Source organism: Vidua macroura, chromosome 5 (assembly GCF_024509145.1).
Source record: "Vidua macroura isolate BioBank_ID:100142 chromosome 5, ASM2450914v1, whole genome shotgun sequence".
NCBI classification, from domain to species: Eukaryota; Metazoa; Chordata; class Aves; order Passeriformes; family Viduidae; genus Vidua; species Vidua macroura.
In genome coordinates this window covers 58,548,155-58,565,657 of record NC_071575.1, presented here as the reverse complement: position 1 = coordinate 58,565,657, position 17,503 = coordinate 58,548,155, and the positions used below count along the sequence as shown (strand labels likewise).

General features: G+C 39.1%; 1 protein-coding gene and 1 long non-coding RNA gene across 5 annotated transcripts; one reads left to right on the top strand and one right to left on the bottom strand.

Annotated features, from left to right (window-relative positions):
* Positions 1-1,087: 1,087 nt before the first annotated feature.
* LOC128807122 (uncharacterized) lies at positions 1,088-6,796 on the bottom strand. The gene is made up of 3 exons (XR_008437054.1): positions 6,282-6,796; positions 2,810-3,239; positions 1,088-1,570 (listed from the first exon to the last, which is right to left on the bottom strand). It is a non-coding gene; the product is annotated as an uncharacterized LOC128807122 (long non-coding RNA).
* Positions 6,797-6,921: 125 nt separating this feature from the next.
* GTSE1 (G2 and S-phase expressed 1) lies at positions 6,922-17,083 on the top strand. Of its 4 annotated transcripts, none has more exons than XM_053977231.1 (11): positions 6,922-6,951; positions 7,584-7,667; positions 8,410-8,473; positions 8,550-9,144; positions 10,000-10,150; positions 11,357-11,734; positions 11,922-11,994; positions 12,389-12,637; positions 13,799-13,976; positions 15,558-15,698; positions 16,661-17,083. In XM_053977231.1, exons 2-11 carry the CDS (start codon positions 7,589-7,591, stop codon positions 16,742-16,744), a joined length of 1,992 nt encoding a protein of 663 aa, XP_053833206.1. In that variant the 5' UTR covers positions 6,922-6,951; positions 7,584-7,588; the 3' UTR covers positions 16,745-17,083. The 4 variants fall into 4 exon arrangements, with proteins under 4 accessions (XP_053833206.1, XP_053833203.1, XP_053833205.1 ...); XM_053977228.1 differs by lacking the exon at positions 6,922-6,951 and adding an exon at positions 6,975-7,084; XM_053977230.1 differs by lacking the exon at positions 6,922-6,951 and adding an exon at positions 7,134-7,168.
* The last annotated feature ends 420 nt before the right edge of the window (positions 17,084-17,503 follow it).

Genomic DNA, 17,503 nt, shown 5'->3' with positions numbered 1-17,503 from the left:
CCTTTGTGTGCTGTTCTCTAGGAAGTATAATCAAAGCACTACTCCCACGTTAAAGCAGGCTGAAGTGCTGTCTTTACAAGGGTGTCTGTGCAGGTGGGGTAACGCTGGCGGAGTGCAGCGTCAATGGAGGAACACCAACTCCACCACCTTAGTGCCTGCTGAGAGCTGACACCGGTGTTTCTGCTGCTACACTGACCTTTGTTAACACTCCTGGAGCTCTTCTCAGAGACATTGCAGTTTATATGCCCCCTGATCATGGATGGATACCAAAATGGGGTACACAATACTTTAAGAATTGTGTTGTCTGCATGATACAAATGTGTATCTGAGTCTGTAAAATGTCTAAATATCTTGCAGTTTTGTTTGTGGGTTTTTTTTTTTTTAATTGGGATACTATATATTCGTTTAGGCAATGCTAAAATTTGGGGTTTAAGCTGAGTTTAGGCTCCCAAGGCTTGGACTATTGTCTCCAACAGTCACTATCCCTCAGAGCTGCCAGTCCACTAATGCGTTCTCATCAGGTGCAGACAACCAACAGAGTTGAACAGAAACTGCCAAATGGCTCGATGTCCAGAAAGTTTGCAGGTTGTCTGAGTGGGGTTACTTCCTTGAAAATGTGGGAGTATGGAATGCCCCTCATCAGTGATCGGCTGGTGTATGTAGGAGCTGGTGCTGCCATGAGATGTTAATAAATTATGGAAAGGGAGTGGTGGTTGCAGGTAAATATATACAAGGTGAAGACTGAGCCAGCTGGTTGCAGGCTAAAGGATTCACAAAAGCAACTTATTTCATTGTTTTATTCCTGACTTTACAAAGTCATTACCGTAAGTTAAAAATAATGGATGCAAGCCCCATATAAACTCTCTTCAGCAACGGAGGTGGAGAATTCAACTTTTTCAGTGATCTTCCTTTGCCAGCAGAATAGCTGGGTTTGTTGATTAGTTTTTCCTGTGTTGTTGTGACACAGCACATTATTTCCCTGCTTACAGTGTATGTTTTACTATGGATTGGGACAGGCAAACTTAGCAGAGGTAGAGACTCAGCAAGTTCACAAATGGAAAGCTGGGATGGACATACAAAATATTGACCAATAAAACAGAAGTTGAACTCTTCTTTCTAGAATATCATGCTTAAAGTTTCATATACATGCTGAGGGTAACATAAATGTGTACAGGTCAAACAGGTCTCCGTTATTCACAAAATTAGGTTCCGTACATGGCTTGTTAAATGCTTCATAGATTCACTTCCACAAGTAGCAACCATTTAAGCAGTTTCAAGTAAACTGAAATACGCTGAGACCATTTTTTATACCTCTTGAGTATGGATAATTGACACAAATATCTCTTTAAATATTTGACAAAGAAAGTTGCTATATTGCTGTTATAAGGATGAATCCTTTCTTGACCAGGCTCCCCAGAGTGCCCCTAGAAGGATCATGATGATCACTGTGTAAAGGGTGTGGACTGTAACAAGATCATCTCCATGCTGGTGCTTGAACCCAGAGGTGCTGGGCCAGTTCTCACTTCTGTTTCCATTAGTTTTCTGTCTGTGAGCACGGAGAGAATGTATCCTGACATAACAAAAAGCAAGATTAAAGTTAAAAATTAGTCTTCTTTATTAACAGTTCAGTTGTGTTTGTAATGAAATCCAGAGTGTGCATTGAAACATTGACTAGATTTGGGAAAGAGCTCTTCAAATTCTCTGGAGCTAATAAAATAATTTCTATAATTGGAAATGCAAAACATTTACTAGCCATTTGGTATTTCTCTCCCACTGACAGCCACAGAGACTGGGTATGGGCTTCTTAGAGGAAAAACAATGTTCTTACTTCTCACTGTTGATACAGATCATTGTATGAGAAAAAAAATATACCCTTTCATTTTGCAATATTATTAAAGTGGCAGGGTTCAAATAAAAAATAGTTTCCAAAGTTTTAATGTACAGGAATAAGCACAGCATGTGATCTTCCCATCCTCTGCTTTTCAGAGGGGACTTGTGTCAAGGTTTTCATTAGGCAAAGATACCAGTCAGAAGTAACTACATAAAGCATATCTGCAGGATTCTCTGCAGTAACATTTGACATTGCTTTGTCACCTTTTCCAAAGGGTTTGAAACTAGAAGTATTCACCTATGGCAACAGACCTCCAGTTATTATCTTCACTGAAAATTGCTTGCTAAGCCCCAGTGCTAAGTCATTGTTCCTGCTGCTTTTGCCTTTTATTTTTTGGTTTGTTTTTTCTTTTTTTTTTTTTTTCTTTTTTTTTTTTTTTTGAGAAAAGAAATGTTCAATGTGCACAATTACATCTAGACAACTGGAATGCCAAAAGGAGATTAAGTAGCTTGTGATTTTCATGTTAGGAAGGGGTCTGAGATGGATTAGATGTATTGCAGGTCTGGTTCATATATGTTCCTGCTATTACTATGACAGAAAAGTAGAGATTACCACAAATGTTAGCACAGATAGAGCTTAGGAGTAAAAAAGAACTTTAAACCACAAACTACATGCTCAGGCACACTTGGAAGAGAGCTGTCAAAACTGATTTGTTAAAAATGAAAGACTAGGAAATGCAATCTCCAAAAGGGAATTAATCAATAAAACAGGAGTTCTGCCATTGAGATTTTACAGAAGGCAGTTGCTGGATTAGACATTTAACATTTTTATCAGGACAATCTGTCATGTGTAGCTGCAAATCAAATAACACAGTTCATGATCATTTGGGAGCATCATGTGAAGACCATGAGAGGAATATTCTGGCAATAATTTGCTTTTCTATTCCTACCTGAGGGGAATGCAGTATATGCAGCTTACCTTCTGCAAGCATTCATGGTATCCGGGTGATTGAGTTCCCACTGCGTCAGATTTCTTCTTGCAGAGAGGAAAAAAGCTTATTTTATCCTTGTTTCCGTGCACAAAATGAGAAAATTTTCTCTCAGTGCCAGCAAAAAGAATCTTCCTTCCAAGCCCACCAACTCGGCCAGCAATAATCTCGGAACACTTCTTATGTGTCAATAAAAGCTCTCAAATTAATCGTTTCTAAAGCTGATTTTGACACAGTTCTTCAAGAAATTCCCTTGAGCAGTTCACAAGGCAAGTTATGAGTAATCCCAATGACTGGCTTCTTTTAGCTGCTGGGATCTCTTGTTATAAACAGTAGCTCGCTGCTGAAGTGTTGCCAAATTTATAACAACACAAGTAATACACAGATGGAGGATGGTGGTGATGAAAAATGCAGGATGAGCTGTAAGTTAGAATTACTTTCTATTAGATCACAAGCTATTTTGGGGTATAACTTATTTCCTTTCTACAACTGCAATTTGGTTTAAATTGCCTTGACTGAAATTTCAAGCCACCATCACTTACATGTGCTCTAATACTCAAATATTTTTTATGAAAAAAGCAGAGGACTTTTTAAAAAGACTTTGACTTTTATTATATGATCACATTCAATAAGCAGTCAATAAACAATATATATTTGCTTATAATATATATACCACAAAATTATATTGCAAGTAATATATATACCACAAAAAAACACATTTTGACATCTAGGGTTAGTAACAAAGTCATACACATCCTATTATTCCCTGACCACCTGGAGCCATTAATTACCAAGAGGCTGTGCCAATGCAGAATTTCTTCCAAGCTGGGTATTGCATGATCAGCTGGGTTAATGGTGGGTTTAGTATAACCAATTCAATGCCCCTGTAATGATTTGTAGGGCTTGTAAAGAAACACAGTTAAATTTGCAATTTATAAAGACAGACCAAAACCCTTCTTTCCCAAAATATTTTATTGCATCATCTTTAAAATAATTGTATTTCTCATTTAACTGTTACTTTCAGCTTATCCTCACATAAAATTACTATTAAGACAAATCTGAACTTGTAGTTCGGGTGCATTTCTAAAGGCTTTTGCCTTTCCTTCACATATGTCCTGGTTTATGCATTTATGTTTTTATATAAATAAAACTGCTTCCTATAATTTTATTAAAACAACTAGTAATTTCCAAATATGTCCTGGAAGAACCACTTACGCTCCAGAAAATTAAGACTGAGTTTGTTGACCCATGTGACTAAAACTGTGTCACTGGAACCAGTGAAGCTACCAAGGACAAAGATTCATTCTTCATTATTAGTAATATATTAAATACAGAAAAACAGAAACATTACAATGACTTGGAAGATGGAATTCAGATATGAGTAAAGAATTACTGACTTCAATCAGTTCTAGCTTTTTCAAACCAGATCCTGAGAATATAGGAAGTTACAGCTCTTGGATTTGGTTTTCTTAAATAACTTGTACATGGATAGATGCAACAACAAAAGCTGTATACTACGCCAGGGACACTACAACTACAAAAAGTCTGCCAAGGGTAGCATGGCACTGCCCCAAGACTGCTCTGTCCACACCTTTCTGCTCAGCACCACCCATGTGCTTGGCAACTCAGCACAAAGCCCAGAGCTCTAGGGACTGAAGAAGTCATGCCAAGAGGAGCAGGGCACTGCCCCAGCATTGCTCCCTCCACAGATTTCTGCTCAGCACCACCCGTGCTTGGCACTTGAGCCTCAGGGACAGCCTGCTTTTACTGTTCCACTAAGGGTCAGGCTTAGGGTTGAGAAAAGCACAAAGCCTAAAACTTCAGGGACATTGCAACTACAAAAGGCATGCAAATGGGAGCAATTCATGTCATCTCCCTACACTTGATGACAATAGCTTTATTTCAGAATTTTTTTTATTTTTGACCATTGAATTTCTTGACATTAGAACCCTAGCGCAGTCCATTTGTTTCACTTCTTTCTCTTTGAGATTTCATTTCCTTTCACAAAAGGATATTCTTCAGTTCGTGAAAGGAAATGAAATCTTGCCAATTCAAAAAATACCAATTCAGCAAGGCTTGATCCATTTCCCTGTGCTTCATGTCATCCCATTCCATTTTAATTTTTTCACTTGGGTTCAGAAATTTCAACAATGCAATCTTGAAAACAGAGAAGAAATTGTAACAAACACTCTGGAAGGGAAATATGATATAAAATAAAATGTAATTTAAAAAAAAAAAATAATTTGGGAATGCAGTGACTCCAACCAAATAAATTGGGGTGAAATGAGGTGCAGTGAAAAGGACCAAAAATTACCAAAATTAAATTTACTGAAGTCCCAAAATCAGGGAATGAAGTAAAACAAAAGACAGGAGAATAAACTGATGAAATGAAACACTTAAAAAAAAAAATCTGCAACAAAGAGAAAACAATCAAATGGCATGGGATGACATGAAGTGTAGGGAGATAGACCACACCTTTCCAAATTGATCCTCATTGAAATCACAAGATTTCCTTTGAGGAAAGGAAAAATTGCATTTCCTTTGAGGAAATGAAGAATTTCCTTTCATTAAAGGAAATGAAGTCTTGAAAACAGAGAAAAAAGTGAAACAGACTAGGTAGGAATTATTATGACATGCATTTGAATGGAAAGAAATAAAAGAAATCAATAAATTGAAATCGTTACATCCATAAGAGTAATTCAAGGAACAATGAGGAAAACATCAAAGAGAATGGGTAGAAAATTCTGATGTAAAAAGCTGGAAGACAGAAACTATAACAATGAGGATTGGCCTATTTACAAGCAACTAAGCTGGACAGTTCCCCATGCAACTGACACAGCCTTGTGTCATTTCAAGGGAGAGAGAAGTGTGAGGTGAGCATGTTAATATTCAGCAGAAACCTATTTGTCCCAGCCATTTACTGTGCATATTTGCCAATAAATAGGATACTTGCTATATACTCAAGTTACATACATACTCCTTGAGGGGCTCCATGAAAGGTAAAAAAATGACAAATGGTCGACTGGAGAAACAGATAAGGTACTCTCTAATCCTATCAAAATCTGCAGGTTATGATTAACTATTCTTATTTTGCTGATAAATTCCAGCTGATTGATTTAGTAATCTAAAAATACTTAGAACCGAATACATCACTGGAACTCAATTTCTCATACCATGCATGCATTAAGAGAAAACCCTAAGCACTGCACAGCATTAAATGTTAGAAGAAATGTGAAAAGTGGTGTTTTCCTAGTGTTTTTTATGAACGTGGTTCTACTTTTAAAACTATTCTAATAATCAGGCTGCTTTAATGGGACTGATAATAATAGTTTGTATCTGGGACTGACATCCATGGATCTCATTATTCCTTATGCCACCTTAGCATTAGATATATATCCCTTTCACAAAATCACTGAATCCATTAGGCTGGAAAAGACCTCTGAGTCCAACCTTTGAAAACACCTTGACAACTAGACCGTGGCACTGAGCGCCACATCCAGTCTTTCCTTGAACACCTCCAGGATGGTGACTTAACCACCTCCCCGGGCAGCTCATTCCAATGTCTAGTCGCGCTTTCTGTGAATAAATTCCTCTGATGTCCAAGCTGAACCGCCGTTTAGCTTCACTTCTAAAGTTAAGCTACTAGGGCAACCATATCCATCAAAGGAGTCAAGGACACCAAAGGAATGGGCGCGCAGGCCGCACCGCAGCCAGCAGAGCGGCTGTGTCCGCAGACGCGGCGCACGCCGGCACGGGCCCAGCGGAAGACCTTCTGCAATGCCCACACCCTGCTGAGGCTTTCCCTTGCGCTGCTGCCACCGCCGCGGTTGCCGAGGCCGGCCAGGCAAGCCGGGCTGAGCAAGGACGACCCGCGGGGGTGACGCGCCACGGCCAGAACCCACGCCAGAGGCGAGGACAGGGCGGAGAGGGGCGGTGCGGCCTGCGCAGCCCGACAGAGCAGCCGTTGGGGGCCCCTGCTAACTACAAACCCCAGAATGCACCGGAAGCGCTCGTGTATCCTTCGAACCTGCCAATGAGGGCGCGCCGGGCGCGTCACGTGAGCGGGGCGCGCTTTCCAAGTCCGGGCGGGTGCGCGGCGCGGCTCGTGCGCGGTGGCGGTGAGGGGCGAGCGGTGAGCGCGGGGGAACGGCGGCGGCCCCGGCTCGGGCCCTTCCCCAGAGCCCCAGCGGGTGCCCGGAGGCCTTTCCCCGTTTCCCGTCGTGGTCGGGGAAGGGAGGGGGGCGACCTGTGCGAGCTCGCCTGAGGTGGGGCGTTGGGCAGTCGGTGGGATGGTGAACTGTGTGGCATCCCATAAACCAACTTTTCGGTGGTGCCCAGCGACAGGACGGGTAGTAATACTAAATTAAAGTAAACCACAGGAAGCTTTGTTTCGGCGTGAATAGCAACTTTACATCCAGGGTGGCAGAACACCGGAATAGGCTGCCCAGGGAGGTCATGATGTCTTCCTCTCCGGAGATATTCCTGACCCACTTGGAGGCGTTCCTGTGTAACTTGCTCCAGGTGACCCTGTCTTGATATGGGATTGGACCAGACGATCTCCAGAGATCTCTTCCAACCCTAACTATTCTGAGATCTCTTCCAACCCTAACTATTCTGTGTGGCAGTTCTGAAATATGAGAGTGTTCAAAGGGACTGTTTACCTCTTCACTAATTCAGCAGTAATATCAAAGTCTGTGACCCTGTTGTTCGGTTTTGGTTTTTTTTTTTTTTAATCCCTTGCATGTCTACTTCTATATTTTCCAGGTACTATGGAGGAAAAAAAAGAAATGTCGGTACATAGCCTGAATCATTTGACTGAAGAAAAATTGGATATTTGCATGAGCAATGGTAGGTGGAGAGCATGTTGAGTTATTCTCTATGATATACCACATAGAGAATAATTCAACATATAACTCAAATATTTTGGTAATTTTGGGTTATAGATTAGGACAGATCAGAGCAGTAGACATCCTCTGTCTGCCTTACATCACATTCTGTGTACTCACTTCCTTGGATGGGCTGCTGTTGCCAGGCTCTGAAGCCTCCTGAGGAGCTTGTGGAGCATGGTGCTAAAGCTTGTGTAACAGTGACTGATGTAATCAACCTCTCTTCTATAGATCTAACTAAGCTCCTCCCTTATCCATCAGCTGCTGATTTATAGTTAATATAGTGTCTATATTAACTAATAAGAAAAGTAATCTTTCTCACTGGCTCCTGCTACTGTTCTGTGATAACCTGAAAAAGAAAAGTACTGATGGATGGGACATATGCACTGTCACATAGCTCTAGATTACATGTTCTCACTTATTTGGATTGGAGGCTGCTGATAAGCTGCATTCCATGTTGCTGTTACAGCTGCTTAGAAATTACCATTAAGCTGTTTCATGAGATTTGGGCATCTCACAATTATGATTGTATTCACAATTGTACCTTAAATTTCTTGGACCTAAAATATGTTTTCCTGAGTTTAATATTTTAAACTTGGTAGCTAAAGCTTTTTTTTACCAACTGACATCACTCACCAAATTGTCAAAGCATAATGCAATCATTTCCATTGCAAATCCATGCTGTGACAAAATCCTTTTTATAGTTTCAGGCTTTCCTCTTCTGAGTGATGAAAAGTTTGATTTTGACCTTTCACTCTCTTCAACAAGGTAAGTTATGTAAGTACTGTACACCCTTCAAAATGGACACATGTATGGTGCTCAGCTAAGTTATTTTTCTTTGTAGTGGAACTGAAGATGAAGTTTTTGTTGGACCTATGGGACACAAAGAAAGATGTATTGCTGCCAGTATTGAAGCAAAAAAGCGCGTGTCTGCTTTTGATGATAAACTCATGTGGAGCCCACTTCAAGGAGAGAAATTTGTGGAAATTTTCAAAGAAGCTCATTTGTTGGCACTGCAAATACAGACTGGAAGCAAGGACGAGGAGACCAAAATAAGCCAATCAGAAGAACAGGAAAACAAGATTGTAGAAACATTTGTGGAGGACTCAAACTCAAAGCTGAAGATACTGAGAAACAAAAACATAGAAATAAGTCCTAGGCCTGTTAAACGGGAGACATACTGTGTGCAGGATAGCCCAGCATGTCAGCTGCCACCTTGTTTTCAGAAGGCATCACATAAACTTCTGTCAGATGGCAAAGTACATGATCTTCCTGCTCCTCCTAACAGAAGCCCTGTGAAAATTTGTGTGTCTCCTACAAAAAATGCCAGTTTACCCCTAACAGAGGCGCAGGAAACTAATACAAAGGCCGTTGGCAAACTGCCAATGGCAAAACCATCATCTACTTCTGGAAAAAGCAATTTGTTGACAATTGACAAGGTAAAGTCAGGTGCTGGTCAACATATTCTTCAAGTGAAGTATGTGTTTTAGGAATATTTATCCTGTCTATAATCTTTTATTTTTAAAAGCAAACTAATCTTCTGATACTTCTCTACCTTATAAGATCCTTAGTCAAAAAACATATATAGAACAAAAAATGAGGGCAGGTACTATGGTATAGTACCCAATTACTTTGTCTATTGTGATAGTGTAGAGCATTTGCAAGTAAATTTCTTTTCTGTTGTATTCTGGTTTTGTGAATGCTATAATTCTTGGCTTCTATCTGGTTTCTGACACTGCTGTGTTGCTGGTAAAATTACTACACTGTTACACTTCATGTGTAATTTAATGTATAAAAGTGGCTTTATTTAATCCTTGTCAATGGAAATGTATTCTGGGATAGCAAGGAAACAGTTGTGTTAGTGACCTTGTGTACATAAATCCCAGTCTTTTAATAGAATATCTTTTGGATTTTATTGCTCTACACTTTACAGCTTAGGCTCTAGTATATATTACAGATTTTACTGAAGATGTGGTAGTGGCTTCTTAAGAACTATCACCTATGGAAATTACAGAACTCTGATATAGTGGCTGACTCTTTTTATTCTCTAATTCCTTTAAGTCCATATTAAATTTTGTGGCAGAAATAAAAATAACTGTTTGCCTGCTAGATCTGATGTTCCAATTCTATATAGTAATCTAGATACAATGATTTGTCTTTAAGAAAATTCACTTCTTAAAATGTAATCTGAGTTAAGGAGTGCCTCTAAAATTCACAAGTGAAAAGTAACAATACCAAGACATATAATGGCAAAATAATGTGTTAAATAGGGCATTTTTTTGCTTTTGATTCAGCCTGGCTTAAGGAAGATGACATATCTGAAATGTCCTCGTGTTGCCAGTGGTCTCACAAGAAAGACTACATCATCATCATCTTCATCATCAGTTTCCAGCATGAACTCAAGTCTTAATTCAAGTTTACCCATTTCTCCTATAGGCAAAAAAGGTAATTGCTCTTACTACAGATTTGTGCCACAAATCAATTTTGAAATAGCTAAGCATTTTCTGGACTTTGGATTTGGAAATGTCTTAATGGTATTCAGTACATTGAAGCACTAAGAAGTATTTTGTATGGAGAATAAAATTTTCTAGGCTAGCCCAGTAAATCCCTGTGGATTAAAGATAAATGTTAGACATCCATAATTTCTAGATTGACTAGATTTATACAAACCTGATGCCTACATGTGAGCATCTGACACAGCTAGAAAGGAAGCAATGCCCAAGAGTTCTCTTTCCTTTATGCATGATCTCCTCTATTATAGCCAAGAATGTGAGCTTCTGAATGCTCTAAGCTTGTCTGACTGGAATTAAAAGAAAAAACAAAACACCAAAACAACTGAAATTTGGAAGGAAGGGGGAGAGGCATTATTCCATGTTTCTGTAAGCCTAAATAAAGGATGAGCTTTACTCAAGCAGATGGAAAAAGCACCTTTAGGGAGATAACATAGCCAAGAGGCTTGTACTGTGTTGAGACCATGAATTTGACCATTTCAGTAAGCCTCAAAGGATCAGGAAAAGAGTCTTCTAGAAGTACTGACAGATGTAAGGACTACAGTTCTTGTACATCTATCAAAATACCAAATTTGAGCAACTTTTTATTTAGTACCTTCTTTCTGGAAGATTAATAACATATTATTGAAAGCTTAGTATGAACTATTTTATGCAATAGAACTGACAAATCAAGATTCATCCTGTTAATGAAAGTAACCTACAGACTAAAAGTAAGAACTTTACAGAAATCTGGGAAAAATGCTTCTATGGTAGTTTAGCCTGTGGTGTTAATGAGTGTAACTCAAACTGTTACCTCCTTGAAAGGCTGCTTAGGAGAACAGGGCCAGTTCTGCTGGGAGTAAATGCTGGAAGTAATTTGAATCTGCTAGAAGTAATTTGAATCTGTATTGGTACTCCTTGAAGAATATTCCTTCACTTGACTGCAGTAATTCAGGAATTTTATGAGAAAACTATAAAATAAAATTGCCAAAGAATTTGAGGAATAAATTTGAGGAATAAATAATGTAGTTGTATATATTCTCCTTAAACTTGAACTGTTTGAACCTAAAATGAAGTGCTGTAAATTGCTGTTTTTCTTTCCTATGTTAGTATAATTATTCTGCTTAGTCAAAAACTATTGAAGTACAACTTTCTATTTCAGGAAAATCAAGCATGTCATCAAAAGCTAGTGTGAGTGGCTCTAAGCTTTCATCTAGTACAAGCAGGCTGGCCCTTGTCAGACCTACCACAGTGTCATCTCTGCAGACTGCCAATACTGAGAAATCCAGGAAGCAAGTGAGATCAGCTAGTACTCCCAAAATACCTAGTGCCCTAAGCCTGGCTAAATCTTCAGCTTCTGCAGCATCATCTGAGGTTGCAGGCAGTGGAATTCGGAGACCAAGCTCTGTTTCCAGTCTGCAGCAGCTATGTCAGCAGAATAAAGATGGAAGTTCAACAAAAGGAAGTCTGTGTCCAAAGCCCAAGGCTAGAGTTTTGTCTGTTTCCACAAGTCAAACTAAGGCTCCTGTGAAGACTCAAGGTAAGCACATACTTCGTATGACCTCTCTTCTACTTTGATTGTTAAAAGCAAATGTTACCTTGAAGGCTTGTTATTTCATTACCCTTCTGTCCACCTTTGGGAAGGAATTAGTATTTAACTGAAAGATAACTGGTGTAAAAGAAATAAATAAGAATCTGATAGCAATTAACAAAAATTTTCTCTTTAGATGCAACACCAAACCAATTGGCACCAAAAGCAACACCAACTCTTGGATTAACATTTTGTGGCACACCTGGAAGGTAGGGCTTTACTGAAAATCGAGTGCACAGAGGCATTCTTCTTAGCATGCAACATGGTTGGGTGTCACAACAGTCTTTTAGAAGTTCCAACTTCATTGTCCAGTCACTTGAGACCTGCTGAGTTAGATGTGTTGATGTCTATTGGAACTGATTTAAAACAAAAACCCAAAACTAAACTAAACAACCCCTCCCACTCTATTCAGAAGAGGTTTATTTGCAGTGCTAAATAGACTAAAATAATTAATAAAAGAATTCTTATCGAGTAAAGCCCTTACTATGCTGTGATTATCAACCTTAAGGTGACTACTGTTTCCTTACTGACCAAAGGGAAATGGATTTCTATCATTTGGTGGAATAGTGTTATTCAACATGCTAAGGCATGTTCCTCTTCTAGTGCCATGGCAGTGAGCACTCCTATGAAAGCCTCAGAAGATAAGGCCTTCCAGAGTTTTTGTTTTCCTGAGAAGTCTGCCGCCATGACTCCAGCCAGTGTGAAGCGGTCTGGCCTACCTACACCTGTCCGTCGGATCTCAGGGTTCCCAGCAGTGACACCTAAAACTGTACCAAGAATGCCATCTTCTCCACATGCTGCATCTCTTCAGCAGAGCTTCAGCTTTTCTACCAAAAAGACTTTTACAGCTGGGTAAGACAGAAATCTTCATGTACAAAATGAGTATTGTAGGCAAACTGCCTCTTAGTGAATTCTAGTGATGACTCTGGGATTTCAAGGGCCTCTGCTAAATGTTAGAATAAACCATTTGAGCACAGAAAAGCTGAGTAAGCATAATAAACATTTATAACTTGTGACTGGTAAAATGGTATAAGCCATACGGAGGTGAGTCAATATCTAACACTAAAGAATTACAGCTTTAACAGAAAATTATTTGTATTTCTTGAGCAAAGGAGAAATTTAAGACTTGTGTCTGATGCTCTGGTGTTATTTTGCCATTGCCTTCTGATGAAGGGAAATAGCTGATTAAAATGCGTATTACTTTTAACTTTTGTTTTATATTGTTGCCAATGGTCTGTAAAATGATACTTTTTAAAGCATCAGTCAAAAAGCCAAGGATTTTGTTGACTTGAACTTTATTTTCTGAGCACTTTTATTCATGTTTTAATTCTGGTTTTTTTTTTTTTTTTTTTTTTTTTTTTTTTTTTTTTTTTTTTCCTGTGAAAGTAGTGTTGCCTTCTTCATGTTATCCACCCAGCATCTTCTGACAAGGGCCATATATATGTATGCAGACTTGTTTTGTGGCTGGTGGAGAGGAACTGTATTAAAGTAGGAATGATTAATGGCTAGAAAAGTGTCATGTTATTTAGGCCAAATGTCTCAAAGTGTTTTCTCTCAAGGAAACAATTATCCTGTCTACAGTGACTTTATCATACTGATCAGATTACAGCCTCTAGTCCTCCAGCCAGTGTCAGTACTTCCTTTCAGCAGGGACTGAAGTGGATTGCTCAGTGATACACAAAATCAATGCCTCTTTGCTAGCTGTTCCAAGTTTAGAAAAAAAAAAAACTAAAATACCTCGTGCAAAGTTTAGGCTGGATGGAAATGTTAAGTAAGATTAAATTCTTCATAATCCCTTCTTTTTTTTTGCAGGGGTAGGCTATACTTTTTCTGCAGAATGAAGTATTTTGTATTTTGTGGGTAACTAGCATTTATTTGGATAAAAATATGGAAAGCTTTTTGCTCATTAAAGCTTGGAGTAAAAAAGGAGACAATGAGGTTAGAAATTGGCTTTTCTGTCTTTAGTAGTTAATGCTGATTAAAGAACTCGATTATCACTGCTCTTTTCCCTAGTACTAAACAGAAACAAGAGAGTAAGACACAGATATCTTCAGAAGATGATACATCTCCTCCAGCTGTGCTACCTCTTGTACTTAACTTCTCACCAGAGAAAACTGCTACAGAAGGAGCAGAAAATGCATTAAAAGAGTCAGAAGTACAAATTGAGCTGGCTGAAGAGAAACAGCCTGAGGTAAGAAATGGCAATGTATTTTCCTACAAAACTGCTAAGTAAAGTGCTTGACTTATTTCAAGATAAGGGATAAGTAGGGAAACCACTTTGGTATACATGAAGCTTAAATTTGTTAGAATAATGAAATAGTAGGATATTCTGAGTTGGAAGAGACCCATCAGAATCATCAAGTCCAGCTCCCGGCCCAGCACAGGGCACTCCAGGAATCACACTAAACACTTCTAGAACTCTATCAGGCTGGTACTGTGACCACTTCCTTGGGGAGCCTGTTCCAGTGCCCAACCACCCTCTGAGTGAAAAACCTTTTCCTGCTATTCAGTCTAAACCTTCCCTTAGTCAGCTTCATGATGTTTTCTTGAGTCCTGTCTCTGATCATGAGAATGAAGAGATTGGTACCTGCCTCTCTGCTTCCCCTCATGAGGCTGTTCAAGACCACAATAAGGTCTCCCCTCATCTCCTCTTCTCCAGGTTGAACAGCCCAAGTGCCCTCAGCAGGGCACTTCCCCTCCAGGCCCATTACCCTCCTTGTTGCCTTCCTCTGGGTGCTCTCAAATAGCTCAATGTCTTTTTTTATATTGTGGTGCCCAATTGGCTGTAACCATATGCACCCTCTAGTGCCTATATTTAGCACTGAATATAGTTCAATATTTCCCATCTCAAATGCACTGTCAAGTACTTGCAGATTGTATATTATATTTCCACTTTTGGAAGAGTACTGTGAAATCCTTGTAGGTTTAATTAGAAAAGTAGTGTTGCAGTCATAAAGCTCTTTCAGGGATTAAAAAAACCCCTCCAAACCCAAAACACCGCTGTAGCTAAATTCAGTCACCTAAAAGGAGTGCAAATCTGCATACAGTGATGGAGGATGAAACCCTGAAGTCCATATAGCAGTGAAGTTAAGTGTCAAGTAATTAGTTCAGTGAACACTTCCCCTCTCTCAGGAATGTAGTGGCTTCATGTTGAAAGCTGGCACTCCACAGGCATTAAGAAGAAAGGACTAAAGTTGTAGTTCTGAAATATTAACCTGACAAAGTGGTTATTGATTTATAAATACGGAGGTTTAGAATAATGTGTGGATTAATTACATTATGTTATTTTATTAGTGTGCTCCTTGTTAGCTTACTTGGTGGCATAAATGTGTGTTTCAGAATTGCTTAGTAGATGTATGGGGTAGTTAAACTGGACAAAAGGATAACTATAGTGTGAAGCTGCAGAGAACAGTTTATATGGCTAAGTAACATTGCACAGTAATTGTAGTTAAATTAAGTATTAAGAGAGTTACTAATCTTCTATCTTAAATTTAACTATACTTTTAAGTGAAAAACTGTTTTATGCCCCAAGGGATCTCTTTTTGCTTTGCCTTACCGTGTTTTCCCTGTGATGCTAGCCAGAGAGTAGGAGCTGAGGTTTTTACGCTGTGTGCAATGAATCCTGCATGAAAAATACCAAGTTGTAAATTAAGCCTGATCTGTTAGCCTGATTAAGCCTGATTATTAAAGCTGTATAAGCTAAATTGATTGCCTCAATGTAAATGAAGGAAACTTGGTGAACAGGGGAGAAAACCTGAGTTTTGTTTTAAAGGCTTTACTGCTAGATATTGGAGAAGACAAATCTCTCCCACACACTTCTGAATGTGAAAGTAGACCTTTGATTGACCTTTCCAATACTCCTGAAGTGAGTAAGATTACTTCTGCAAAGCCTGTGTTATCTGGGCAGATAAAGGTAAGCTTTATTCAAATCATCTGGTGCAAGTTATGTTAGCAGAAAAATGTCAACTGTCTGCAGAGCAGTTCCACAATACTGTAGGAATTATTTAATATTAGCTCAATATGATATACATAATTAGGTGCTCTTAAGAGAATGTCATGTTTAAAAACAAACATTGTGTTCTGAACTAGAGCTCAGTGAGCAATCTGTAAATAGGAAAGGCGAAGGATGGAGAAAGAACTTAGTACTTAAAGCAGTTGTTGTAGAATAAAACTGTTCTGAAGCAGGAAGTGAATGTTGTCTTCAGTAGAGTTGGCATGCTTATTCTTGTTTAACCTTTTTTGCACATTTTCAGTTCTTGGCAGCAGCTCATTTTAATCAAAAAAGAAAGGATGCCTCTCCTGTTTGGCTCCTCTCCTAATCCTCTCCTTAGCTGGAAGATGTGTGCTGTTGGAATCTGTTATAAATTTTACAAGCATTTTTATGCATTAGTGGCTTGAAGGTAGATACCTTTAGATCATGGTCAGATGAATGCTAGTAACTATGAGGATGCAGCCTTTGACAAAAGGTGTAGTTTGGCTCAGTTGAGTACCAGACCCTTCAATTTTTGTCAAAAGAGGAGTATTGCAGAACTCTGACTTTGGGGGGCACGTTCAGAGGAGTTCAGAAGTGCTGTGTCCTGTCTGGATGGCACTGTCACAAGAATGTGCATAGTAGTGAAACTTAGAAAAGGCTTTCAGGTTTTTAAGGTAAGTATGGGCAATAATCACCTTTTGAGATGCTTGTGCTTGTCTAAGAGTGAGCATATTTTTAAAAACCTGAACACAAAAGCTTGCGTGTGGTGCTTGTATTTGTCCTATAGAAGCTAACAGGAACCCTAAACAAGAAAAGTACTTGAGAATAATAGAGATTATAGCTGCTAGTAGCTATGTACCACAGTTGACTCCAATAGCTAAATTTTTATGCTTTTCTTTCAGCTAATTGATTTGAGTTCTCCTCTTATCACTCTGAGCCCTGATGGAAACAAAGAAAATCTGGATTCCCCTTTACTGAAGTTCTGAATTTAAGCTGAAATGAAGAATTCTTAGCAACTGTGATCTTTGAAGTGGTTTTGGTTTTTCCTCATTCGTATAATTTTTTGAAGATGTCTGATGAACTTCATTAACAAAATAGAATTCTAACACTCTTGATAAAGTCAGTCTGATAATGGTTTTGTTCATGGATGTGCTGCAATGGATGTATTTTAACGATGTTGCTCTAAGGCAAAAAAATTGGAATTGTAATTCCAGTAGGAATTGGAAGCCTGCTTCCTTACTTCCTACCGATTGTCATTTGATTCCTCTATGTACAACAAAGTTTTAACTTAAAATAAATGAGTTGTTTACTAAACCTGTACAAAATAGTAACTTTTTATTTGCATGCTTTGTGTAGATTTTTCTGTTGTTTCACTAACAAATGCTAATATGTAGGTTAAAAACTAGTGGACTTCAGGGAGGTGTAGCAAGTTTGGAAACAAGCATTTTAGTATTGAATGTCAGTAGAATAAATCAACAGCAAGGAGAAGATAACAGCTTGTTACTGCCAGGTGATTTAGTTGTAGCTGCCCCCGGCAGGGATAAACTGGCTTATTCAGGGATAACAGACATGAAGCAATCAAAGGGAGATGTTTTCTTCTGGGTTTTCCTTTATCAGACTCACGGTGCTGGTCCTGAGGCTCAGGGGCAGTGGGAGGGTTCGGGCCGAGCACGTTGTGAGGGCTCTGGATGGCCTGGTGGGGGCCAGCGGCCTCCCCGCTGCTTGTTCCGGCGCGTTCCCCTGCG